The following is a 17594-nucleotide window of genomic DNA, read 5'->3' on the forward strand; positions in this document are numbered from 1 at the left end:
ATCGCATCTTTATAGCAGTGTAAATTACTGCATACTATTCTACTGTGCTATCTACATAATCGATTTAGTGAGACACTGGTATGAAGGCAGCGGAAAATGCATCCAATTTGCGGCCAGTGCACTGCATGTAATGGTTCGGTTAGGCTGCGCAGTAGTGCAAAAGTACTCTAATACTAGCAGTAATGGTCGTACATGAATACCTAAAGGTACACACTTTCAGTAATACATGCCTCCCCAGTGACAGCAGGCTCCATCGCGCCCGCGCTGATTTGGCCGGGGAAGCAGGGGGGCGTGCGTCCGCCGCAGCTCGCCGCAAATAGTAATCGACAGATTCCTTGGCTGATCCGCCCTCGACTACTCTTCGCCTTCTTCTTATTCCATCCTCCATCGCTCTCGACCTCGTTGCGCCAGGGACTCGTTCATGATGGAGTATCCGCCCTCCTCCATCGCCCTCTCGCCGCAATCGCCGGCCGGGTCGACGCCCACCCCGACGCCCACCACCAATTCGACCGTTTTCCGGCCCCGCCGATCCGATGACTGGCACGAGTATCGTGAGATCATCGAGCAGCTCTACCGCAATGATCAGCTGAAGCTGCGCGATGTCAAGCGTATCATGGAGCGCGACTACAAATTCCAAGCATCGTAAGAATCCGCTTTTTCTGGTTTTCATTTCATCGATTTCGACTTTCTTTATTGAATTGTTGTACTTCCACGCTATGCTCCACCACTAACAAACTCAGAGAAAAACAGTACAAAGATCGCCTGGCCGCCTGGAACGTCCGCAAAAACATCAAGGCGAAAGAGGTTCATCTCATGGTGCGCAAGCAGCAGAAGCGCGCCGCCCGGGGCAAGCGAACGGCCTTTCGGGTAAATGGCCAGGAAATCGATGAGAAGCGCATAGCCCGATTCAAGCGGCGCTACAACGAAGAATGGGACGAGAAGAAGGACAAGGATCTGCAGCAGATGAGCCCCGAGCCGAGTAAGTCGCCCTGTGATCCTCAGATGATCAATATAAATAGAGTATATTCATCTTCAGTCGCTAACAGTTGCAGCCACCCCCTCCGACATGACCTGCTATACGCCCGAACCGACCGATGAAGCACCCACGCCCATTTCTCCATCAGATATCCAATCCCCTACCCGTGAGGCATCCACCTACCCTCTCAGCTACGGTAGATCTACCAGTGCAGTGGCCTTCTACCTATTGATCGCTGAACCCCGCTGACCATGTCTCCCAGATCCCAACCATATCGACGCGGTGCCTGACCTTATCATGGACGAGGAATCGCCATTCTCCATGACCCTGAACAGCCCGCCACCTCGACGATCCTACCATGCAGGGCCTGAACTCGCGCATATTGGACATCTCGGTTCATCCCACCCAGCGCATCAGCCTCATCCCGCCCATCCACCTAGAGCAGAGCACCCAACCCACTCGCATCATCCATCCCATCAGCATCTACAGCATCAGCATCATCCTCAACTCCCCCAACATTCCCATCCTCAGCATCCTCCCCCAATGCCCGCCGCTGTTCCCGCCTCCATTCCAGCATCAATGCCCGCCCCGGTGCAAACCGTGGCCCCAACGCTTCCATCCACTGTCACGGCACCCCCAGTCATCGACCGAACAGCTCCCCGAGAGTACATGACACCATCGGGGATGATGGTTTCATCGTCCGGGGCTATCGCTCCTCATTCAAACCAATGGGACCGTCTCGATACATTCCAGACCCGACTGGAGTTCCTCAATCACCAGCTCAATGCGTCAATGTCCCGCTGGAACCGAGACCAAGACCCCAACGAGCTCGCCCATCACCCCGGTCACGAAGGAACCGGGATGTGATGTGATGTGATGGGATAGGATGTGACGGCATTTCTTTCTTTCCCTTCTATGCTATGGAACTGGATTACCTCTACTCTTCTTTCTATTTTTACGACCCGCTTTGCACTGGTTGATCTGGATCTGGTTTTCTTTGGAGCGTGTTGTTATTTTTATCTCCCTTCAGTATGCATGCATCAGTCAGGGAGAACGAGAAAAAATCATAGCAGAGGCGTTCTGGAATGCGGGTTTCTCCTTTTCTCCTGGACTGATAGAACGAGAGTGTCTTTGCCTGATCTGGTCTGGTCTGTGTCAATTGGATCTAGATCCACGGTTCTAACATCCATTTCGTGTTCATATTATTACTTTTCTCGACCGATGGATGTCCATGCTCGACGCGATGGTAGACACTCATCAAGTCTTCTTTACCATCATCTCATCTTCTTCATCCATCTCAACTAACCATCTGATCTCCATCTACAAACTAACACAGCACTACGATTCACCATCACGACCCTCCTCCAACCTTCCACTCCCTCCATCGCCTCGACCACGAACAACCCTCTTCTCAGACAGCCTCCTCCAATTCCACCCCCCACCCCAACCAACCCACCCAACCTCCCGCGGCCCCCGATAAACACAAAACCCCAACGCAAGCAGCACAAGAACAACACTCACGATCTCAACCCCAACCCAACCACGCTTAACAAACACCATCGGCCCAACGGCAGTCCCCATGATATTCCCACCAAACAGAAACAAAACAAACGCCGTATTAACCCGACTCCTCGCCCCGGGTGCGGCCTCATAAATCGCGACCCTCGACGCCGTCAGCGCAACCTGCTGTCCCAGATCAAGCAAAACACACTGCACAACCAGCCCAGCAATGGTATACGACCCAATAACCCCAACCGCCGCACCAACACCACACATCGCCACACCGAGCAAAACCGAAAGAAGCGGAACAGACCTATCCAGGATCAACCGCGAATAAATCGGGCCAAGCGCCATAGGCAGGATTCCCACGAATGCAAAAAGCCCAATTATCAGCGTGGAGTACCCATACGGACCATTTGTGTCTGAAAGAAGGAACGTCAAACTCGTCCAGAAAGAGGTATACGGCGCTGAGAAGAAGAAGCCCATAAGACAAGCCTGGACCAGCGAAGGTGTTTTGAAGAAGAGGGTGAGAATGCTTAGCAGGATTTGTCCGTATGAGAGGTCTGAATTGGTTGCGGGATAGTCGGGCATGAACCCCCATAATAGCCCTGTTATGGTCCATTGGAGCGCAAGTGCGATCCAGTAGATTGTTCGCCAGGGCGTGTATTGCGAGACTATCCCTGCTAGGACTCTGGCGAGGAGGAGGCCTAGTAATAGGCCTGAGGAGACGAGGGAGATGGCTGTTGCGCGGTGGGAGGGCGGGGCGATGTCGCCGATTAGGGGGAGCATTATTTGCTGTGTCGTCAGAAGAGTTAGCAAATAGATTCTATCACTTTAGCAAGAGCTGTTTTGCCGACTTTCCCCCAAGTGTCCAAGTGTATAGCGTAGGAACATTCTTAGGGTGCGTAGTCTTAAGAAGGGCAGTATTACCGGCGTAACAGTAGAAACAGCAACCACAAAACTCAGTGTAAGAAAACACTCAAAGTTCCTGGTGAGACAAAGACCCAACCAGACCGTTGCCGTGAATGCCGTTAGGAGGAGAGTAAATGGTCTTCTGCGGACGAGATCGCCGAGCGGGCAGAGGAAAACGAGGCCTACGGCGTAGCCGGCTTGCATTACGGTGGGCACTTGAGAGATCCGTTCGTAGGAGACGTTGAAGGTGGATGCGAGGAGGGTTAGGAGGGGGGTGTTGTAGTAGAGGTTTGCTACCTTATTCGATTTAGTTATTATTAAGGTTGGGAGCAATGGGTTCAAGGTAGGAAGAGTAAAGTTGCGAGGATATATTTCGACTGATCCCATGACTATCTGGGATATCAATTTCCAGAATATATCCTGAGCATTCACAGAGGGACAAACACACCGTAAACGTCGTCGAAAATGCAAATAAAAAAGTCAACGCCCAGTTAAATCGAAACGGTTTCTCCGGATCCCATCGACACCGACGCGGCGTGTAGTTAACGACCCCCAGCAATACATCATCCACCTTGTGCCGAAAATTGACTTTGTTTTCCCATTTTGACTGGTATCAAGCTGAGGGTCGACAGGACCTCCAGTGTGATTCTGAGACTGCGGTGTTTCGAATTTAGTTTCGTGCGCGACTAAAGTCGCGGGGATCTCGTCGATCTTCTCTGGGGAGATGGAGATGGGTGGGGAGGCACCGGGCATCTTGCCTTAGCCTAACTTAGTAAGGGGAAGAAGATTGTAACACAGGCGGAGTTCAAAGAGGGGGATGTCGAAGATATAACAGGGTTTGTTCAGGATGGACTAGTCGATGTACCCTAGTCAATGCTACCTAGCGGCTCGAATGGATTGCGTCGAGTTGCAGTGCAGCCTTGTGCTGATAAGCGGGGATTTCTTAGTTTTCGGTCTTGCCACGATAAACCTACGCCCCGATAAAGCCACTCAGGTACTCAACTTGAAGACATAGCCTTATAGGATAGATAGCTCTAGGATTTGGCTTGCTGCTCAACTGGGGAAGTAGATCCAGACAAGCATTGCTTTCATCGTCCGTAGGTATTGATCTAGATGGGCTACAAAGGCCTCGAAGACTTCCAAATAGAGCAAATGAATAAAGAGTGCATATGCATTGCCATGAATACTAGATACAGCCCACCCATACAAATATGAAATAAAACGCTAAACCAATCCCAAGAAATTAACATGAGGAAAAATAGAAACGAAAATCCCGACAGAATCCTGACAAGAAAAAGGGAATATCCTGATAGGTAACTTTGACAAATAGAGAAGTAGGAAATACCCTGACAAATACTCAACAAAAGTTGGTGCATCATACCCTAACAGATCTGACTGATGAATGAAGAGCGGGGCGGGCGAAATCCCAGCCTCGCCCGCTTGTGCGACAGCATTAAATCGGTCCATCCAATTAGGCAATTATCGGATCGGAGATTCAAGGCCACGTGCGAGAGGGGATATCAAATTGTTAACTAAAAAAGGTTCGTTCCCAAGTTTTCGTTCCGAGGGCAAGAAAAGGGGGCGAGGTGTTGAGTTAGGCTTTTGTTGCAGTCCATACAAGAAAGAAAAAGAAATGGAGACCTTTGCCAAAGAAAGGCGGCGCACCAATCAATCCCTATCTTGTCTAAATGTCGGCCGTAAATCTATGTTTCACGAATAGAAGGTGCTCTTTTGGAAGCTTTCGGGAGAGATGTCGCCCATCTTGCCCTTGATTTCGGGCGGTGCGTCACCAGGCTTGGGGGCCGTGAGCGCGGAGAGACTCTTGGTACGGTCGGCTGTGGCGCCGTTCATCGAGTTCGTTCGGCTAGCAGGTTCAGTACCGGCTGTAATAGCCTGCTGGGCAGGACGACGCTGGATAGTCTCCAGGTAAGGACCGGGGAGGTAGCCGACACCGCCATCACGGGCACGGCAACGCCACCATTCCGAGGCGTTGCCCATGGGGTCGGACTTGCTGAGAACAGCGACAATGTCGCCCTTCTTCACGGCAAGATCAATGCCATTGCTCTCCTGGGTCTCGGGAGAGTAGTCGTACAGGACGCGGCAGAAGTCCAGCTTGGAGGGGTCCAGAGACGCGGCGGACTGGGGGTCGCCGTTGGGTCCAACGAGTTGCTGGCGACGGCGGGCCTCCTCCTCTTGCGAGCGGGCGAGGGTCTTGATCAGCTTGCCCATGAGGTAGGGGAGACCGAAGAGGGCTACCAGGAACATGAAGAATGGCTTCTTCGACGGCTTAGGAGGAGCGGGCGAGCCGTCGGGAAGGGTGGCCGGGGCAGCACGACCACCCATGAAGGCTGCAAAAGCCGCAGGGGTGAGAGCCGTGGCATCGGCGGGGGGTGGTCGGCCGGTCAGTTTAGCAAGAAGGGTGCGGAACCAGCGAATGATGGTGAAAATTCCCAGGGCCGAGCCGAGGGTGTTGCGGAGGTTTCCGAATTGCTCTGCGACTGAGACCATCGCTGAAGGGTTTGTTAGAATTGTGCTCAAGCACATGCTTAGAAGGTACTTACCGAAGAATGAACTGTGAGTCGCCATGTAAGTGCTCTCCAGCATCTGGGCAAATCCACCGAAAGCGCCGACGATACTCTCGATCATCTGGAAGGTCGCCTGCGTGCTTTGGCTGAACGAGTTGGTCAGGCTGTTGGGGTCATTAGGGTCCTGCCCCGGCATGCCTCCATACATCCCTCCCATACCGCCCATACCGCCGTACATCCCTCCGTAACCGCCATAGCCACCGTACATGGAGCCCATGCCTCCCATGGATCCGAAACGGGAGTAAGGCGACGAGTAGCCGCCATAGCCACCCATAGAGCTCATGCCGCTGTAGCCTCCGTACGGGCTGGTGCCTAAACGCGAGGCACCATAGGGGGAGTAGCTAGAGGCGTTGTTGTTGACGACGGAGTTGAGAGTGTTGGGGCGAGAGGGGAGGTCGGGAGCGGTTGATGCAGTTGCGGGGTTGTCTGTGGTAGGCGATGTGGTGGTCATCGCATTCGAGGCAGCTGGGCTGCCGGCGGTAGGTGCTGTGGATAGTGTGTTTCCTTCGGACGGGGGGATTGGTGTTAGCAGTCTGGGGTAAAGCGATCGATGACTCCGCTTGTGACGAGTGGGATGCGAAGATCGGGAAAAGGCCGTCGACCAGGACCTACCGGTAGCAGCGCCTGCTCTCTCCCACGGTTTAGGTGGCGACACCGACGCCATGATCGGGATTAGCGACCTCGCATCGGGTTGTCAACGGCGGGTGAAGAAAGGTGTAGTGGTGGAGATGGCGATGGGAAAGGATGACGGAGAAAGGAAAAGAAACGAGGCGAGTCGCATGTGGCCGGTAGTGGAGAAGCCGAGGATGTCGGCGCTGGCCGCCCGGGGTACGTGCTGAGGGCTACGCGGGTGAGGTACTGGCAGTACACTAAGTAATAGACCCCGAATATGAAAGTGAGCAGGACGACTGTTTGTCGTCTATCTATTTGTTCTAACTCATTTAACGAATCCAACAAATACCAAAATTGTCTAGGAAGAAAGATGGGAGGAAATCTCTGCAGTGGCAAACCGAACCTTTGTATGTGGCGTGTACAGGTATTTCGATAGGATGTTTCCCGAGGCCGAGTCAACCCCGGGAAACATGGCCGAGGCCAACTTTATCATCAGTCATCAATATCAAAGCATATCTATGTACTACTGCACTACCCTACCCTCAGGTATCGGTAGGGTCCCTGCTATATTCATCTCAGATGCTGATTGAGCGTTCACGTCTGGATCGTTGAAAATATTCGAATGTTTAGAAGTACTCAATAGCCGACAGCCGACGTGCATGTCTAGAAGCCACACGAGTCTATACAGGCAAACCCGAAACAAAGTGCAAATGTCCAAAACCCAACCCCATCCCAATCCCAGCCAAACGCCATGTACAAAATGCTATATACAAGAGATGCGATGTGATGCAAAAGGTATACCGTATGCTCAGAGCTCACCACGATGCGCGTTAGTCGGGGTGAGGTGTTTGGGCGTGGGCGGCTTGAGATCCCACACCCGCGGGGGCACAGGCATACCAAGCCAGTAGTTCCACAGACGAGCGAATTCCAAGCGAATGATCAGATAGCTGGATGTTAATTAGCGTCTGTCCATGCCTAGCGTGTGCAGGTCCGAGGAAAGGCGTATACTTACATAGAACGCGGGACGTTCATCCAGCTGCGCAGGACATACAACGTCGTGTCCCGAATCACCTCCCACTCGCCCTGGATGTCGTCCATGACCGTGGCATCGGGACTACGTGGCTTTCTCTCCCACGGGTACTTTTCGCCAGGCTTCAGTGGCTCGTCTCCGTAGAAGTATTCTCGTTCTTCTGACTCGTAGTAGAAGACACCACTACCGTCATGCTTGAGTCTGAGATTTTGATTCATGGGTTTCGCATCAGCGTCTCTAGGCGCGGTGGGAGCCGCATGGTGGATCGGGAACGCCTTATCCTGGCCTGCTTCAAGTGCTTCATGGAAGCTGCGCGCAGCAGCCAGACTGTGCGAAATACGGCCCAGGGTGTTAATCAGAGACACCAGCTCCGTCCGACGCAGAGGCGGGTTCTCCCCGTTCTTGGTCTCGTCGTACTCGAAAAGGACCTTCAAGGCGGTTCCATAGCCATTCACCTGGAGTTTACCCCAGAGGCGGCACTTGTCACAGCCCACACAGTCCATCAGCCGACTGACATTTCGGAAGCGGTTGCGGAAGTCCTCCTTCAGCCCCTGGGCACTGGGGTCCTGGAACATCAGGTTCTCGTCAAAGATCTGGGGAGGGCGCGAGAGAATCTCCGTGAGCTCGTTGACCCGGTCCTTGGTGTCGATTTGCTGCGAGGGATCGCTGGTACAGTATGTGTAGTTCTGCAGGTGCTTGCGGAGCTTGGCCACGGCGCGCGAGACCAGAGCATAGTTGAAATACATGTTGGAAATGCGCTCGGGGTGTTCGTGCAGTCGCTCCTTGTAGCATTGCATGTTGGGCTGCCACTTGCCGGTTGTCTGGTTGAGATAATCCCAGCACAAATGAGTGGAAATGGAGGCATGCATGCCGCTGATCAGTCGGTGAAAGACTCGCTTCTCTAAGCACTCATTATCCAGCGGGAGACCGTCCAGACGCTGCGATTCCTTCTGAAGCACGTTGCGAAAATCCGAGAATGCTTGCAACCCGCCCATGGGCACGTTCAACGACTGATCTTCCAGCTCCTCGGCATCATGCTTTACAAAGCAGTTCTCCCGGTAGATGGCACCCCATACTTGATGCGCACCTTCTCCCGAATATCCAGTAAACCGCTCGGGATTGTCGACTAAGCTCACGTAGTCGCCCTTCCCGGCCGAACCCTCGTCCTCGGGGACACAGTAGTCCCGGTCGTCACACTCATCATCGTACTCGACCACACAACTCTCTCCAACTCCCTCGCCCAGTGTACCCTGCAATGGACGCTCTTTCGGCCGCTCTGCCTGAACTTTCCGGGGCGGGTGTTGGGCCTTGGGGCCTTCGAGCTTGCTCAGTTCTTCGGCCCGCCACGTCAACGGGATGTCTTCCTCGGACTCGATGGTGCTGACGGAGCAAGCGATGTTGCCGCACATGCTGTTCGCGTCGTTCCAGAAGGGGCATTCTTTATTAAATAGATTGAGGCGGTAGTAGGAGAAGAAGTCGGTTTCTTGGGTAATCGATTGGAGGAGGGTGTAAACTTCGTCGTTGAGTTGGTTGATGGTGCCGTAGGAAACACACGCGTCAGTCACCATGGCCGACGGATCAATCTGTAGTTAATAGTCAATTGTCAGCCACAGAATGATCGAGCAGCGGGGGGCATCGGGGAGCGTTCGGAGTCTCCGGGATGCCCGGAACTGCACTTACGGCGCACTTCAACGTGTTCAGGTTGTCAGAGGCATGACTGTCTGCGTCGGCGAGGCCCACAAAGGCAAAGACTGCCGCGTAGAACAGCCTGGCTACTCCGCGCATATTGACGGCTGTTGCGATTGGAAATGAGAGGAGTGGTGGGAGATGGAAGTTACGGAGGTGCGGCGACGCGGAAGAAAGATGCAAGGTGGCGCAAAAGTTGGAGAAATCTCCAACGGTCGGGATGTAAGCACCAGTCGAGGAGGGCGTATGTGCAGGTCAATTGGGAATCAGCGCATCAGTCTCATGCGTGTAATGCGAGAAATGACGAGAAAGAATGAGAACGCCTAGTATAAAAGAAGTCGCATGAAGTGGACAGACTGGCCTCGGTGGCGATCGCGCCAAGAACGTGGGCCGATGGGGCGGTGCGATCCTTTGAACTGCACAAATGGGGCGATGACAGCAACAATGACCAGACCACGACCCTAGGATGGTTATGAAAGAGGCTGAACTGTTTCAGGTGCGCTGACAGCGTGGTTTTACAGAGTGCAATCTACGAGTGCCATCTGTCGTAGGTAGAGTAGATTTCGAGTCGCGGGTAAACAAATCTCGGATATACTTCACCTTTCGGGAATCAAGTATGCGCACCTCCGGCCCTAACAATGATGTCAATTATCTGCAAGTATGTGGGAGCAGAGTCAATAGAATCAAAAAGGCGATGAGTGGGAAGCATACCGTCTCTCAACTTCGGCTAGAACTTGGTCGCTGGCGATCTGGACATCAGCAAGGGATAGTGGTACCGCCTTTCACCTTCGCCCCATTATTAAACGCAGAAGCAAACATACAAAGACCAACTGAGAACCAAGAACGATAGTTTAGTATACGTGTCCTTAACTAAAATACACACCAACAATGGGCCGATGGCCCTAGCATCAAGTGATAATTTCTCGACAAACCGTACAAAGGTACCCATGATAGCCAAGACAGGGAGTGGTGCACTCTTCTACCTTTGAACTCACAGAAAACCCTGGATTGGCTCATATACAAGCAGTGCTATTATAATTTCATACCACGAGCGGACATGTCTTCTCCACGCTTGAAAATCAGTCTCGGGTCGCAGCCGACGCAGATCACAGCTTTGGCCAGTGGAGCTGGCAGTCCCCACCGACCAGACACCTTGCGGGGAGATCTACATCACCACGTTGTAAGGGTGCATCTTGACGTTCTGTCCCAGCTTAACAATTGCATTGTGCTCTCAAGTAGGCTCCCAACAGGCATTGCTCAGCATTCCTCCGGGCAATCTCATGGCAGTCATGCTTTGGGGATTAACGTTCCATCGTGGAACGTTTAATACGTCGCTGGCCTACTAATATCATCGTAGTCGGAGGACTTTACTTCCTAGCTTTGCCAAAATCACCGAATTTTTGGCCCATGCCAATACAAAACACAAATATGATATCAAGATTAAACCATGTCATCTTCCCCAAATGCTACAGGTTAGCAGCGACAGTTCCTCTAGAGAGGCGTCTAAAGAGTCAAGAGACTCGACAAGGCACCAAAACACCCGCTACCTCTCTCGATTTTGACATGACAAATATTGACCCTCGATTGATCGAAACCCATCACCGTGAATCCATCAACATACCCGTCAAGGACTGAAATTTCTGCCTGCTCTACTGGATGTCTAGTGAGAAGCACCGATCAAAACTTGGCAGAGATTTCTACACAGCGAGTGACGATGGGAGCGGCAAAGGCGGTAAATCCAGAACCTGGTCCTAAACTGGGAGCTCCATCACAGCATGCGATGCGCTTGTCTCGAAAACATGGGCTCTCAGAAGAGCAGGCTGGGGGAAAGCAGGAGAAAGAACGACAAGGCAAAATGAGAGCGTCTACTATCAAACATACGTTGCGTCGGTCAAAACGATTACGAGCTCGGTGATTTGTGGACTTTGGACATTTTTTATTTTGTTTGTATATTCGGTTGCAAATCCAGAATATCTCAATAGATTGTAGATTCTACTTCTAAAAGTATTCCTGGCTAGGCAATGAATTAACTCTTGACTATTGTTTCTCTCAACTTTAGCTAAGGATCCGATGGCGGTCAGAGTAAATATTGAGGTATGATAGAAGGCATTTGGCCAAGTTCGGTCACGTATTAAACGAATTTACCATAGTAATAACTGTTCTAGGCTCTTCGGCTCGAACACTATATTTGACTCATAGTCATTCATCTGCTATGGGCTGCGGCGGCTCCGTCTCCAGGTCGCCCGAGCCCTGGCAATCCCAAACCTCAACACCCACACACCCACTCCATCTGTCGGCCAACCAAATACCACCACCTTTTCTTGTTCCTCCGTAATCTCCCTCGAGCCTATCTGCACCTCGATCCAAGCCCGCTTACTCGGCCACCACGTCGCACCAGTCCGTCGCATGAGATTACAGAATTTGTCTTCATCGTCGGCACTAGGTGCGCGCTGCGACTCATGAGAGTGGGGGATCGATAGGAAAAGCATGTCAAGAAGATCAGCCTCTTTGATGAGAACCCCGCCAGTGGAGGGGTAGCCGTAAATAACACATCCTCCGGCGTCAAATTCAGTCCGTTCAGTCGTCGATAGAGGAGGTCTGTGGGGGATGAGAAGCCCTGTGAGTCGTCATCCATTACTGTTAGTTGGTGAAAAATCGTGTCAATGTTGATTGGAAGTAAGCGGCTAGTCGATAGAAAGTTAGAGGTGATGGCGACGATGGCGACGAGCGAGTAAAAACAGGAAAAGACCAATCTTTGATATCACGTGACTCGATATCAGAAGCTCATGAGCGCGCTCTCAGGGTTACACTCATGCAGATGACCGTTTAAGTACATATTTTTCTGTTGTTCTGCCGAGGTCTACCTACCTACCGCTAAAAGATATCATCAGCATTATCGTAGGTCTATCCGATCGGAGTTATGAACGTCGTCGCCAGCTATGTATACTAGTATATCCACTTTAAGGAGTGCTAGCCTTCGAATTCTCTTCGCGGCGATCCAGATCCTGATCCTGATCCTGATCCTTCGCGCTGTCTGCGTGGATATTTGGATTAGGTACTAAATTTCCTACTAAAATAGCAGACTAGTATTCGTCGCCATAGCTTTATAGAGTGATTAAAATTATATCCCCTCTATATCCAATCCGACGATCAGGATCCCTGAGTGGGTCTTCCACCTACTTCTATAGGGTCTTGGCTTCGTTCTCACGATCATCTAATTCTCTTAGCCACTAGACTAACTTTGGCCAGTGCTGACCTAGCTAAGAATTAATCTCCCATCCAGTCAAGAGTAAGGATAAATTCCGCTCTTGGCAAAGCTAGACCCTTTCGCTAAGCTAAGCAATTTTGTTAGCAGAGCCGCCACAAGAAATAGGCGATTACCGGTTATTCTTTATGGGCTAGACTCCCTCCTCTTATCACCCTAGAAATGGACTCATTTCTTTCGGAATCGAATCATATCGGTCGGTTTTATGTCGATATTTTGCTCTAGTATAGCCCCTAAATGGAATAGCGCATTTCTCATTTAGCTCGTATGTTAGCTTTTCCGCATAGAAATCCCGGATATAGCAACCCGTGGAGGCAAAACATGCGGATAGTTGAATTGAAGTTCTAAGACATTTCATTGCCACTCCTTTCACTATTACAAGCGATGTAACCTGTCTGGGGCCTTAGGAATTGGATTGGAAACATTACCCGATAAGATATACAGCACTTTAGATGAAGCCTTCAGAGACCAAGTATATTATATCCTTATTCCTTTTGTTACAGGGAGAGGGAGGTAGGGCCGCTACCTATAACCTTCTGTACTATGTAGTTATTCGAGATCATGTGATCTTCATGCCGCACTACATAGCTTCGTCCACCGTCATCACTCCATCCACCGTGCCATCCATTCCCGCAGTATGAACTGCCACGGGTTTACAAAGTGCCGTGCTTCTGGGAAGATGCCTGCGGGGTGCCTTGCTGGCCCCTCAAAACCACGAGTTTGTGCCAAGACTGCGGCTGATCGTCACCTGAGTGCTTAGGTGGGGGCTGGGGTCCCCTATTTTCTGGGGGTTGGAACTTGCACTACCGATAACAGCACACAACAATACGTGCACCTTCTTCTGACCATGGATTCGATATCCTTTGGAGACGGAAACAGGGGAGCTCAGTTTGGCAACCATCAAGGACCAGTCCATATCCACTACGGTATGTGTGCAGCCATTTCAAGCGGACAAATCCATTGACAGCGTGGCCCAGGCCAACAGGAAATACAACAGCAGAGCATAGACAGCGGTTGGTATTACCTTTTATTAGACAAAGAGCTATCACTGATTATAGTGGCAGGGGTGCTCAGGTCACTTGCTTTCCCGCAGATGCTAGATCGAAGAGATAACATCGAGAAATGTCATACCGATACCTGCCAGTGGATTTTAAACTTGGACACATTCAAGAACTGGAAGAGCCAGTCTCACGGTCTACTCTGGATCAAAGGCAAGCCGGGTGCGGGCAAATCTACATTAATGGCATTCCTGCATGACAAACTCGGAGAATCGCATGACGGAACTCAGGGCATCCGGCTCGACTTTTACTTTAGTGCTCGAGGCACTGAGCTACAACGAACACCCATAGGAATGCTACGATCGCTGCTCAATCAAATATTTTACCTAGACGAGACCGTACGCTCCCAGGTTCGCGAGATCTACGAGCAACGATGCAGACGGTATGGATATGGTGAAAACGACTGGCAATGGACACAAGTTAGGCTAGAAGAGCTACTGGCAGATACGATCCTGACATCGGCCAAACGGCAGCAAGTGATGATTTTTGTGGATGCTCTCGATGAGGCTGGGTCCGAGTCCGCTCAGCATCTAGCAGCGTATTTCCACCGGCTCATCTTTCGCGCGGAGAAAATGGAAGCAGCTGTCCAAGTTTGCATCTCATGTCGACACTATCCTATCATAGGAGACGCCAGGGCTGTTGAGATTAATGTTGAAGATTATAACCATGACGACATCGCCATTTACATCAAGAACGCCTTTACTAGTATGGCGGTCAAAGACGGCCGTAGTCAGGCGAAAATGGAAACTTTGACAGAGCACTTGCTCTACCAGGCTAAGGGAGTGTTCCAATGGGTCCATCTCCTAACACCTCTGATTAAGCAGAGGATCATCGAAGGGGATTCGTTTGATGAAATCTACTCCTGGTTGCGCGAGGTCCCGATTGGTCTAGAAGAGGTGTATACATACATTCTCGACAATGTGATACAGAACAGGAATCGTGAGCAGTCATTTCTGTTCTTTCAATGGGTATGCTTAGCTGAGCGACCCCTGACCGTGACCGAAATGAGGTATGCCCTGGCGGCTAAGTATGCCCGAACTTCGGCATCTCCCAAAGCATGGGAGGATATCCCCGGTTTTGTCGAAAGCGACGATCGCATGAAGCGAAAGGTCAATGCTCTTTCTGGTGGGCTTGCCGAGGTAGTCTCCAGCGAGTATGACTCTAAGACTATACAGGTAGTGCATCAGTCTGTTAATGATTTTTTTTGCACTAAAGGCTTTAGGCTTATGTCTTATCAAACTGGTACCACCTCGTCAATCATGGATTGTGAAATGATTCGATTTCGATGCCAGGCAAATCTCTACCGATCATGCCTAGTTTACCTAACTACTGCAACGACGGCTTGGAGAATGTCAAATAATCCTTCAACAACAAAAGATGACATCGTCCAGGACCACCCATTGCTTGCCTATGCCACCATCAACCTCTTCACCCATGCGGAAAAGGCTGCAAGCTCTCGGGCGGAGGTTCTGAAGAATGAAAAGGATATCCTGCAGCAAGTGATTAGCCCTTGGGTCCAGATTTTCCGTATTTTAGATCCATACAGCGCTGAACGTCCTGTAAATGGCACAACTCTCCTGCATATGGCTGCAGCTTCTGACCTGGTTGATGTTATTGAGTTTGTGTTGGAGAGGAATAATGATGTCGCGATAAAAGATAAATTCGGGAACACGGCTCTTCATCTAGCCGCACGACGGGGTCATATAACAGCAGGCAAAATCCTACGGGAAAGGGGTGCAGCCTGTGACGCAAGGAACAGAATGAGGATGACGCCACTGACTGTGGCGGCTAGTCATGGCCATTTGGAATTTATTGAGTGGCTCCTGAACGAGGGAGCTATGGCTGAAAGATGTGCTGCAGGAGACGCATTGCAAGCCGCTGCCCTAGGAGAACATTCTGATGTGGTACGTATGCTGCTTGATGCTCACGCCGACGTCAATGCCCAGGGTGGCGAATATGGAAATGCCCTCCAAGCCGCCGCCTATAGAGGAAGCACTGAGGTAGTGCGCATGCTACTCGATGCTCACGCTGATGTCAATACCCAAGGTGGCGAATATGGAAATGCTCTACAGGCCGCCGCCTATAGAGGGAGCACTGAGATAGTGCGCATGCTACTCGATGCTCACGCCGATGTCAATGCCCAGGGCGGTCGATATGGTAATGCCCTACAAGCCGCCGCCTATAGAGGAATGACTGAGGTAGTGCGCATGCTACTTGATGCCCACGCCGATGTCAATGCCCAGGGTGATTACTTTGGTAATGCCCTACAGGCTGCTGCCTCTGGAGGAAGCACTGAGATAGTGCGAATGCTGCTCGATGCTCACGCCGATGTCAATGCCCAGGGTGGTCACTATGGTAATGCCCTACAGGCTGCTGCCTCTGGAGGAAGCACTGAGATAGTGCGAATGCTGCTCGATGCCCACGCCGATGTCAATGCCCAGGGTGGTTACTTTGGTAATGCCCTACAGGCTGCTGCCTCTGGAGGAAGCACTGAGATAGTGCGAATGCTGCTCGATGCCCACGCCGATGTCAATGCCCAGGGTGGTTACTTTGGTAATGCCCTACAGGCTGCTGCCTCTGGAGGAAGCACTGAGATAGTGCGAATGCTGCTCGATGCCCACGCCGATGTCAATGCCCAGGGTGGTTACTTTGATAATGCCCTACAGGCCGCCGCCTCTGGAGGAAGCACTGAGGTAGTGCGGATGCTGCTCGATGCTCACGCCGATGTCAATGCCCAGGGTGGGGAATATGGCAATGCCCTACAGGCCGCCGCCTATAGAGGGAGCACTGAGGTAGTGCGCATGCTACTCGATGCTCACGCCGATATCAATGCCCAGGGTGGTCACTATGATAATGCCCTACAGGCTGCCGCCTGTGAAGGAAGCACTGATGTAGTGCGAATGCTGCTCGATGCTCACGCCGATGTCAATACCCAGGGTGGTCACTATGGTAATGCCCTACAGGCTGCTGCCTCTGGAGGAAGCACTGAGGCAGTGCGAATGCTGCTCGATGCTCACGCCGATGTCAATACCCAGGGTGGTCACTATGGTAATGCCCTACAGGCCGCCGCCTCTGGAGGAAGCACTGAGGCAGTGCGAATGCTGCTCGATGCTCACGCCGATGTCAATACCCAGGGTGGTAAATATGGTAATGCCCTACAGGCCGCCGCCTCTGGAGGAAGCACTGAGGTAGTGCGAATACTAGTCGATGCTCACGCCGATATAAATGCCCAGGGTGGTCACTATGGTAATGCCCTACAGGCTGCTGCCTCTGGAGGAAGCACTGAGATAGTGCGAATGCTGCTCGATGCCCACGCCGATGTCAATGCCCAGGGTGGTTACTTTGGTAATGCCCTACAGGCCGCCGCCCTTGGAAGCACTGAGGTAGTACGTATACTGCTCGATGCTCACGCCGATGTCAATGCCCAGGGTGGGGAATATGGCAATGCCCTACAGGCCGCCGCCTATAGAGGGAGCACTGAGATAGTGCGAATGCTGCTCGATGCCCACGCCGATGTCAATGCCCAGGGTGGTAAATATGGATTGCCTCTTCATGCGGCTCTTAGTAACAGTCGTTCCGATATCATTGCTTTCCTGCTTACCGCAGGCGCAAATCCGCTGCTTCCAGATGAGCTCGGCCAGACTTCGCTCCATATTGCGGCCTCAGGAAATATGATGCACATTCTCCCTTGCTCTCCGCGTCTCGCCTCAGCTATTAACGACCGGGATAAGCTATTACGAACCCCTCTCCATGTGGCCATCCACCGAGGGCATATCACGTCGGCTATCTCACTCCTCGACCTCGGTGCAGATCCTTCTATTCTGGACGGTTGTGGGAGAAATATCGTGGACTGGGTACAAGAACACAAAATCCTCATGCACAAAATTCAAACCTATTGCCCTCAGACTCGCTCGACGCCGAATGAGACTCAGCACTCTACTATTCGTCAATCAGTCCTTCTTATGTCAGA

The 17594-nt window shown here is 51.7% G+C and overlaps 5 protein-coding genes across 5 annotated transcripts; 2 read left to right on the plus strand and 3 right to left on the minus strand.

The window, feature by feature from the left end:
- Nucleotides 1-421: 421 nt before the first annotated feature.
- N7532_010098 (Clr5 domain-containing protein) lies at nt 422-1843 on the plus strand (the record flags this gene model as incomplete). The annotated part of the gene is made up of 4 exons (XM_056622589.1): nt 422-642; nt 741-979; nt 1053-1172; nt 1239-1843. 4 exons carry the CDS (start codon nt 422-424, stop codon nt 1841-1843), a joined length of 1185 nt encoding a protein of 394 aa, XP_056470005.1.
- A 471-nt stretch (nt 1844-2314) lies between these two features.
- On the minus strand, nt 2315-4141 carry N7532_010099 (major facilitator superfamily transporter; the record flags this gene model as incomplete). The annotated part of the gene is made up of 4 exons (XM_056622590.1): nt 2315-3271; nt 3407-3777; nt 3821-3976; nt 4024-4141. 4 exons carry the CDS (start codon nt 4139-4141, stop codon nt 2315-2317), a joined length of 1602 nt encoding a protein of 533 aa, XP_056470006.1.
- A 957-nt stretch (nt 4142-5098) lies between these two features.
- Nucleotides 5099-6637, minus strand: pex13 (peroxin PEX13; the record flags this gene model as incomplete). Its single annotated transcript, XM_056622591.1, has 2 exons — nt 5099-5898; nt 5950-6637. 2 exons carry the CDS (start codon nt 6635-6637, stop codon nt 5099-5101), a joined length of 1488 nt encoding a protein of 495 aa, XP_056470007.1.
- Nucleotides 6638-7393: 756 nt separating this feature from the next.
- N7532_010101 (ER oxidoreductin) lies at nt 7394-9400 on the minus strand (the record flags this gene model as incomplete). Its single annotated transcript, XM_056622592.1, has 3 exons — nt 7394-7532; nt 7598-9198; nt 9296-9400. 3 exons carry the CDS (start codon nt 9398-9400, stop codon nt 7394-7396), a joined length of 1845 nt encoding a protein of 614 aa, XP_056470008.1.
- Nucleotides 9401-13413: 4013 nt separating this feature from the next.
- Nucleotides 13414-17549, plus strand: N7532_010102 (ankyrin repeat domain-containing protein; the record flags this gene model as incomplete). Its single annotated transcript, XM_056622593.1, has 4 exons — nt 13414-13492; nt 13544-13579; nt 13631-17455; nt 17530-17549. The coding sequence occupies 4 exons, from the start codon at nt 13414-13416 to the stop codon at nt 17547-17549; spliced, it is 3960 nt and encodes a 1319-aa protein (XP_056470009.1).
- Nucleotides 17550-17594: the final 45 nt, after the last annotated feature.

The sequence above is a fragment of the Penicillium argentinense genome, assembly GCF_028826775.1.
Source record: "Penicillium argentinense strain IBT 30761 chromosome Unknown utg000010l_segment0_segment0, whole genome shotgun sequence".
Classification (NCBI taxonomy): Eukaryota; Fungi; Ascomycota; class Eurotiomycetes; order Eurotiales; family Aspergillaceae; genus Penicillium; species Penicillium argentinense.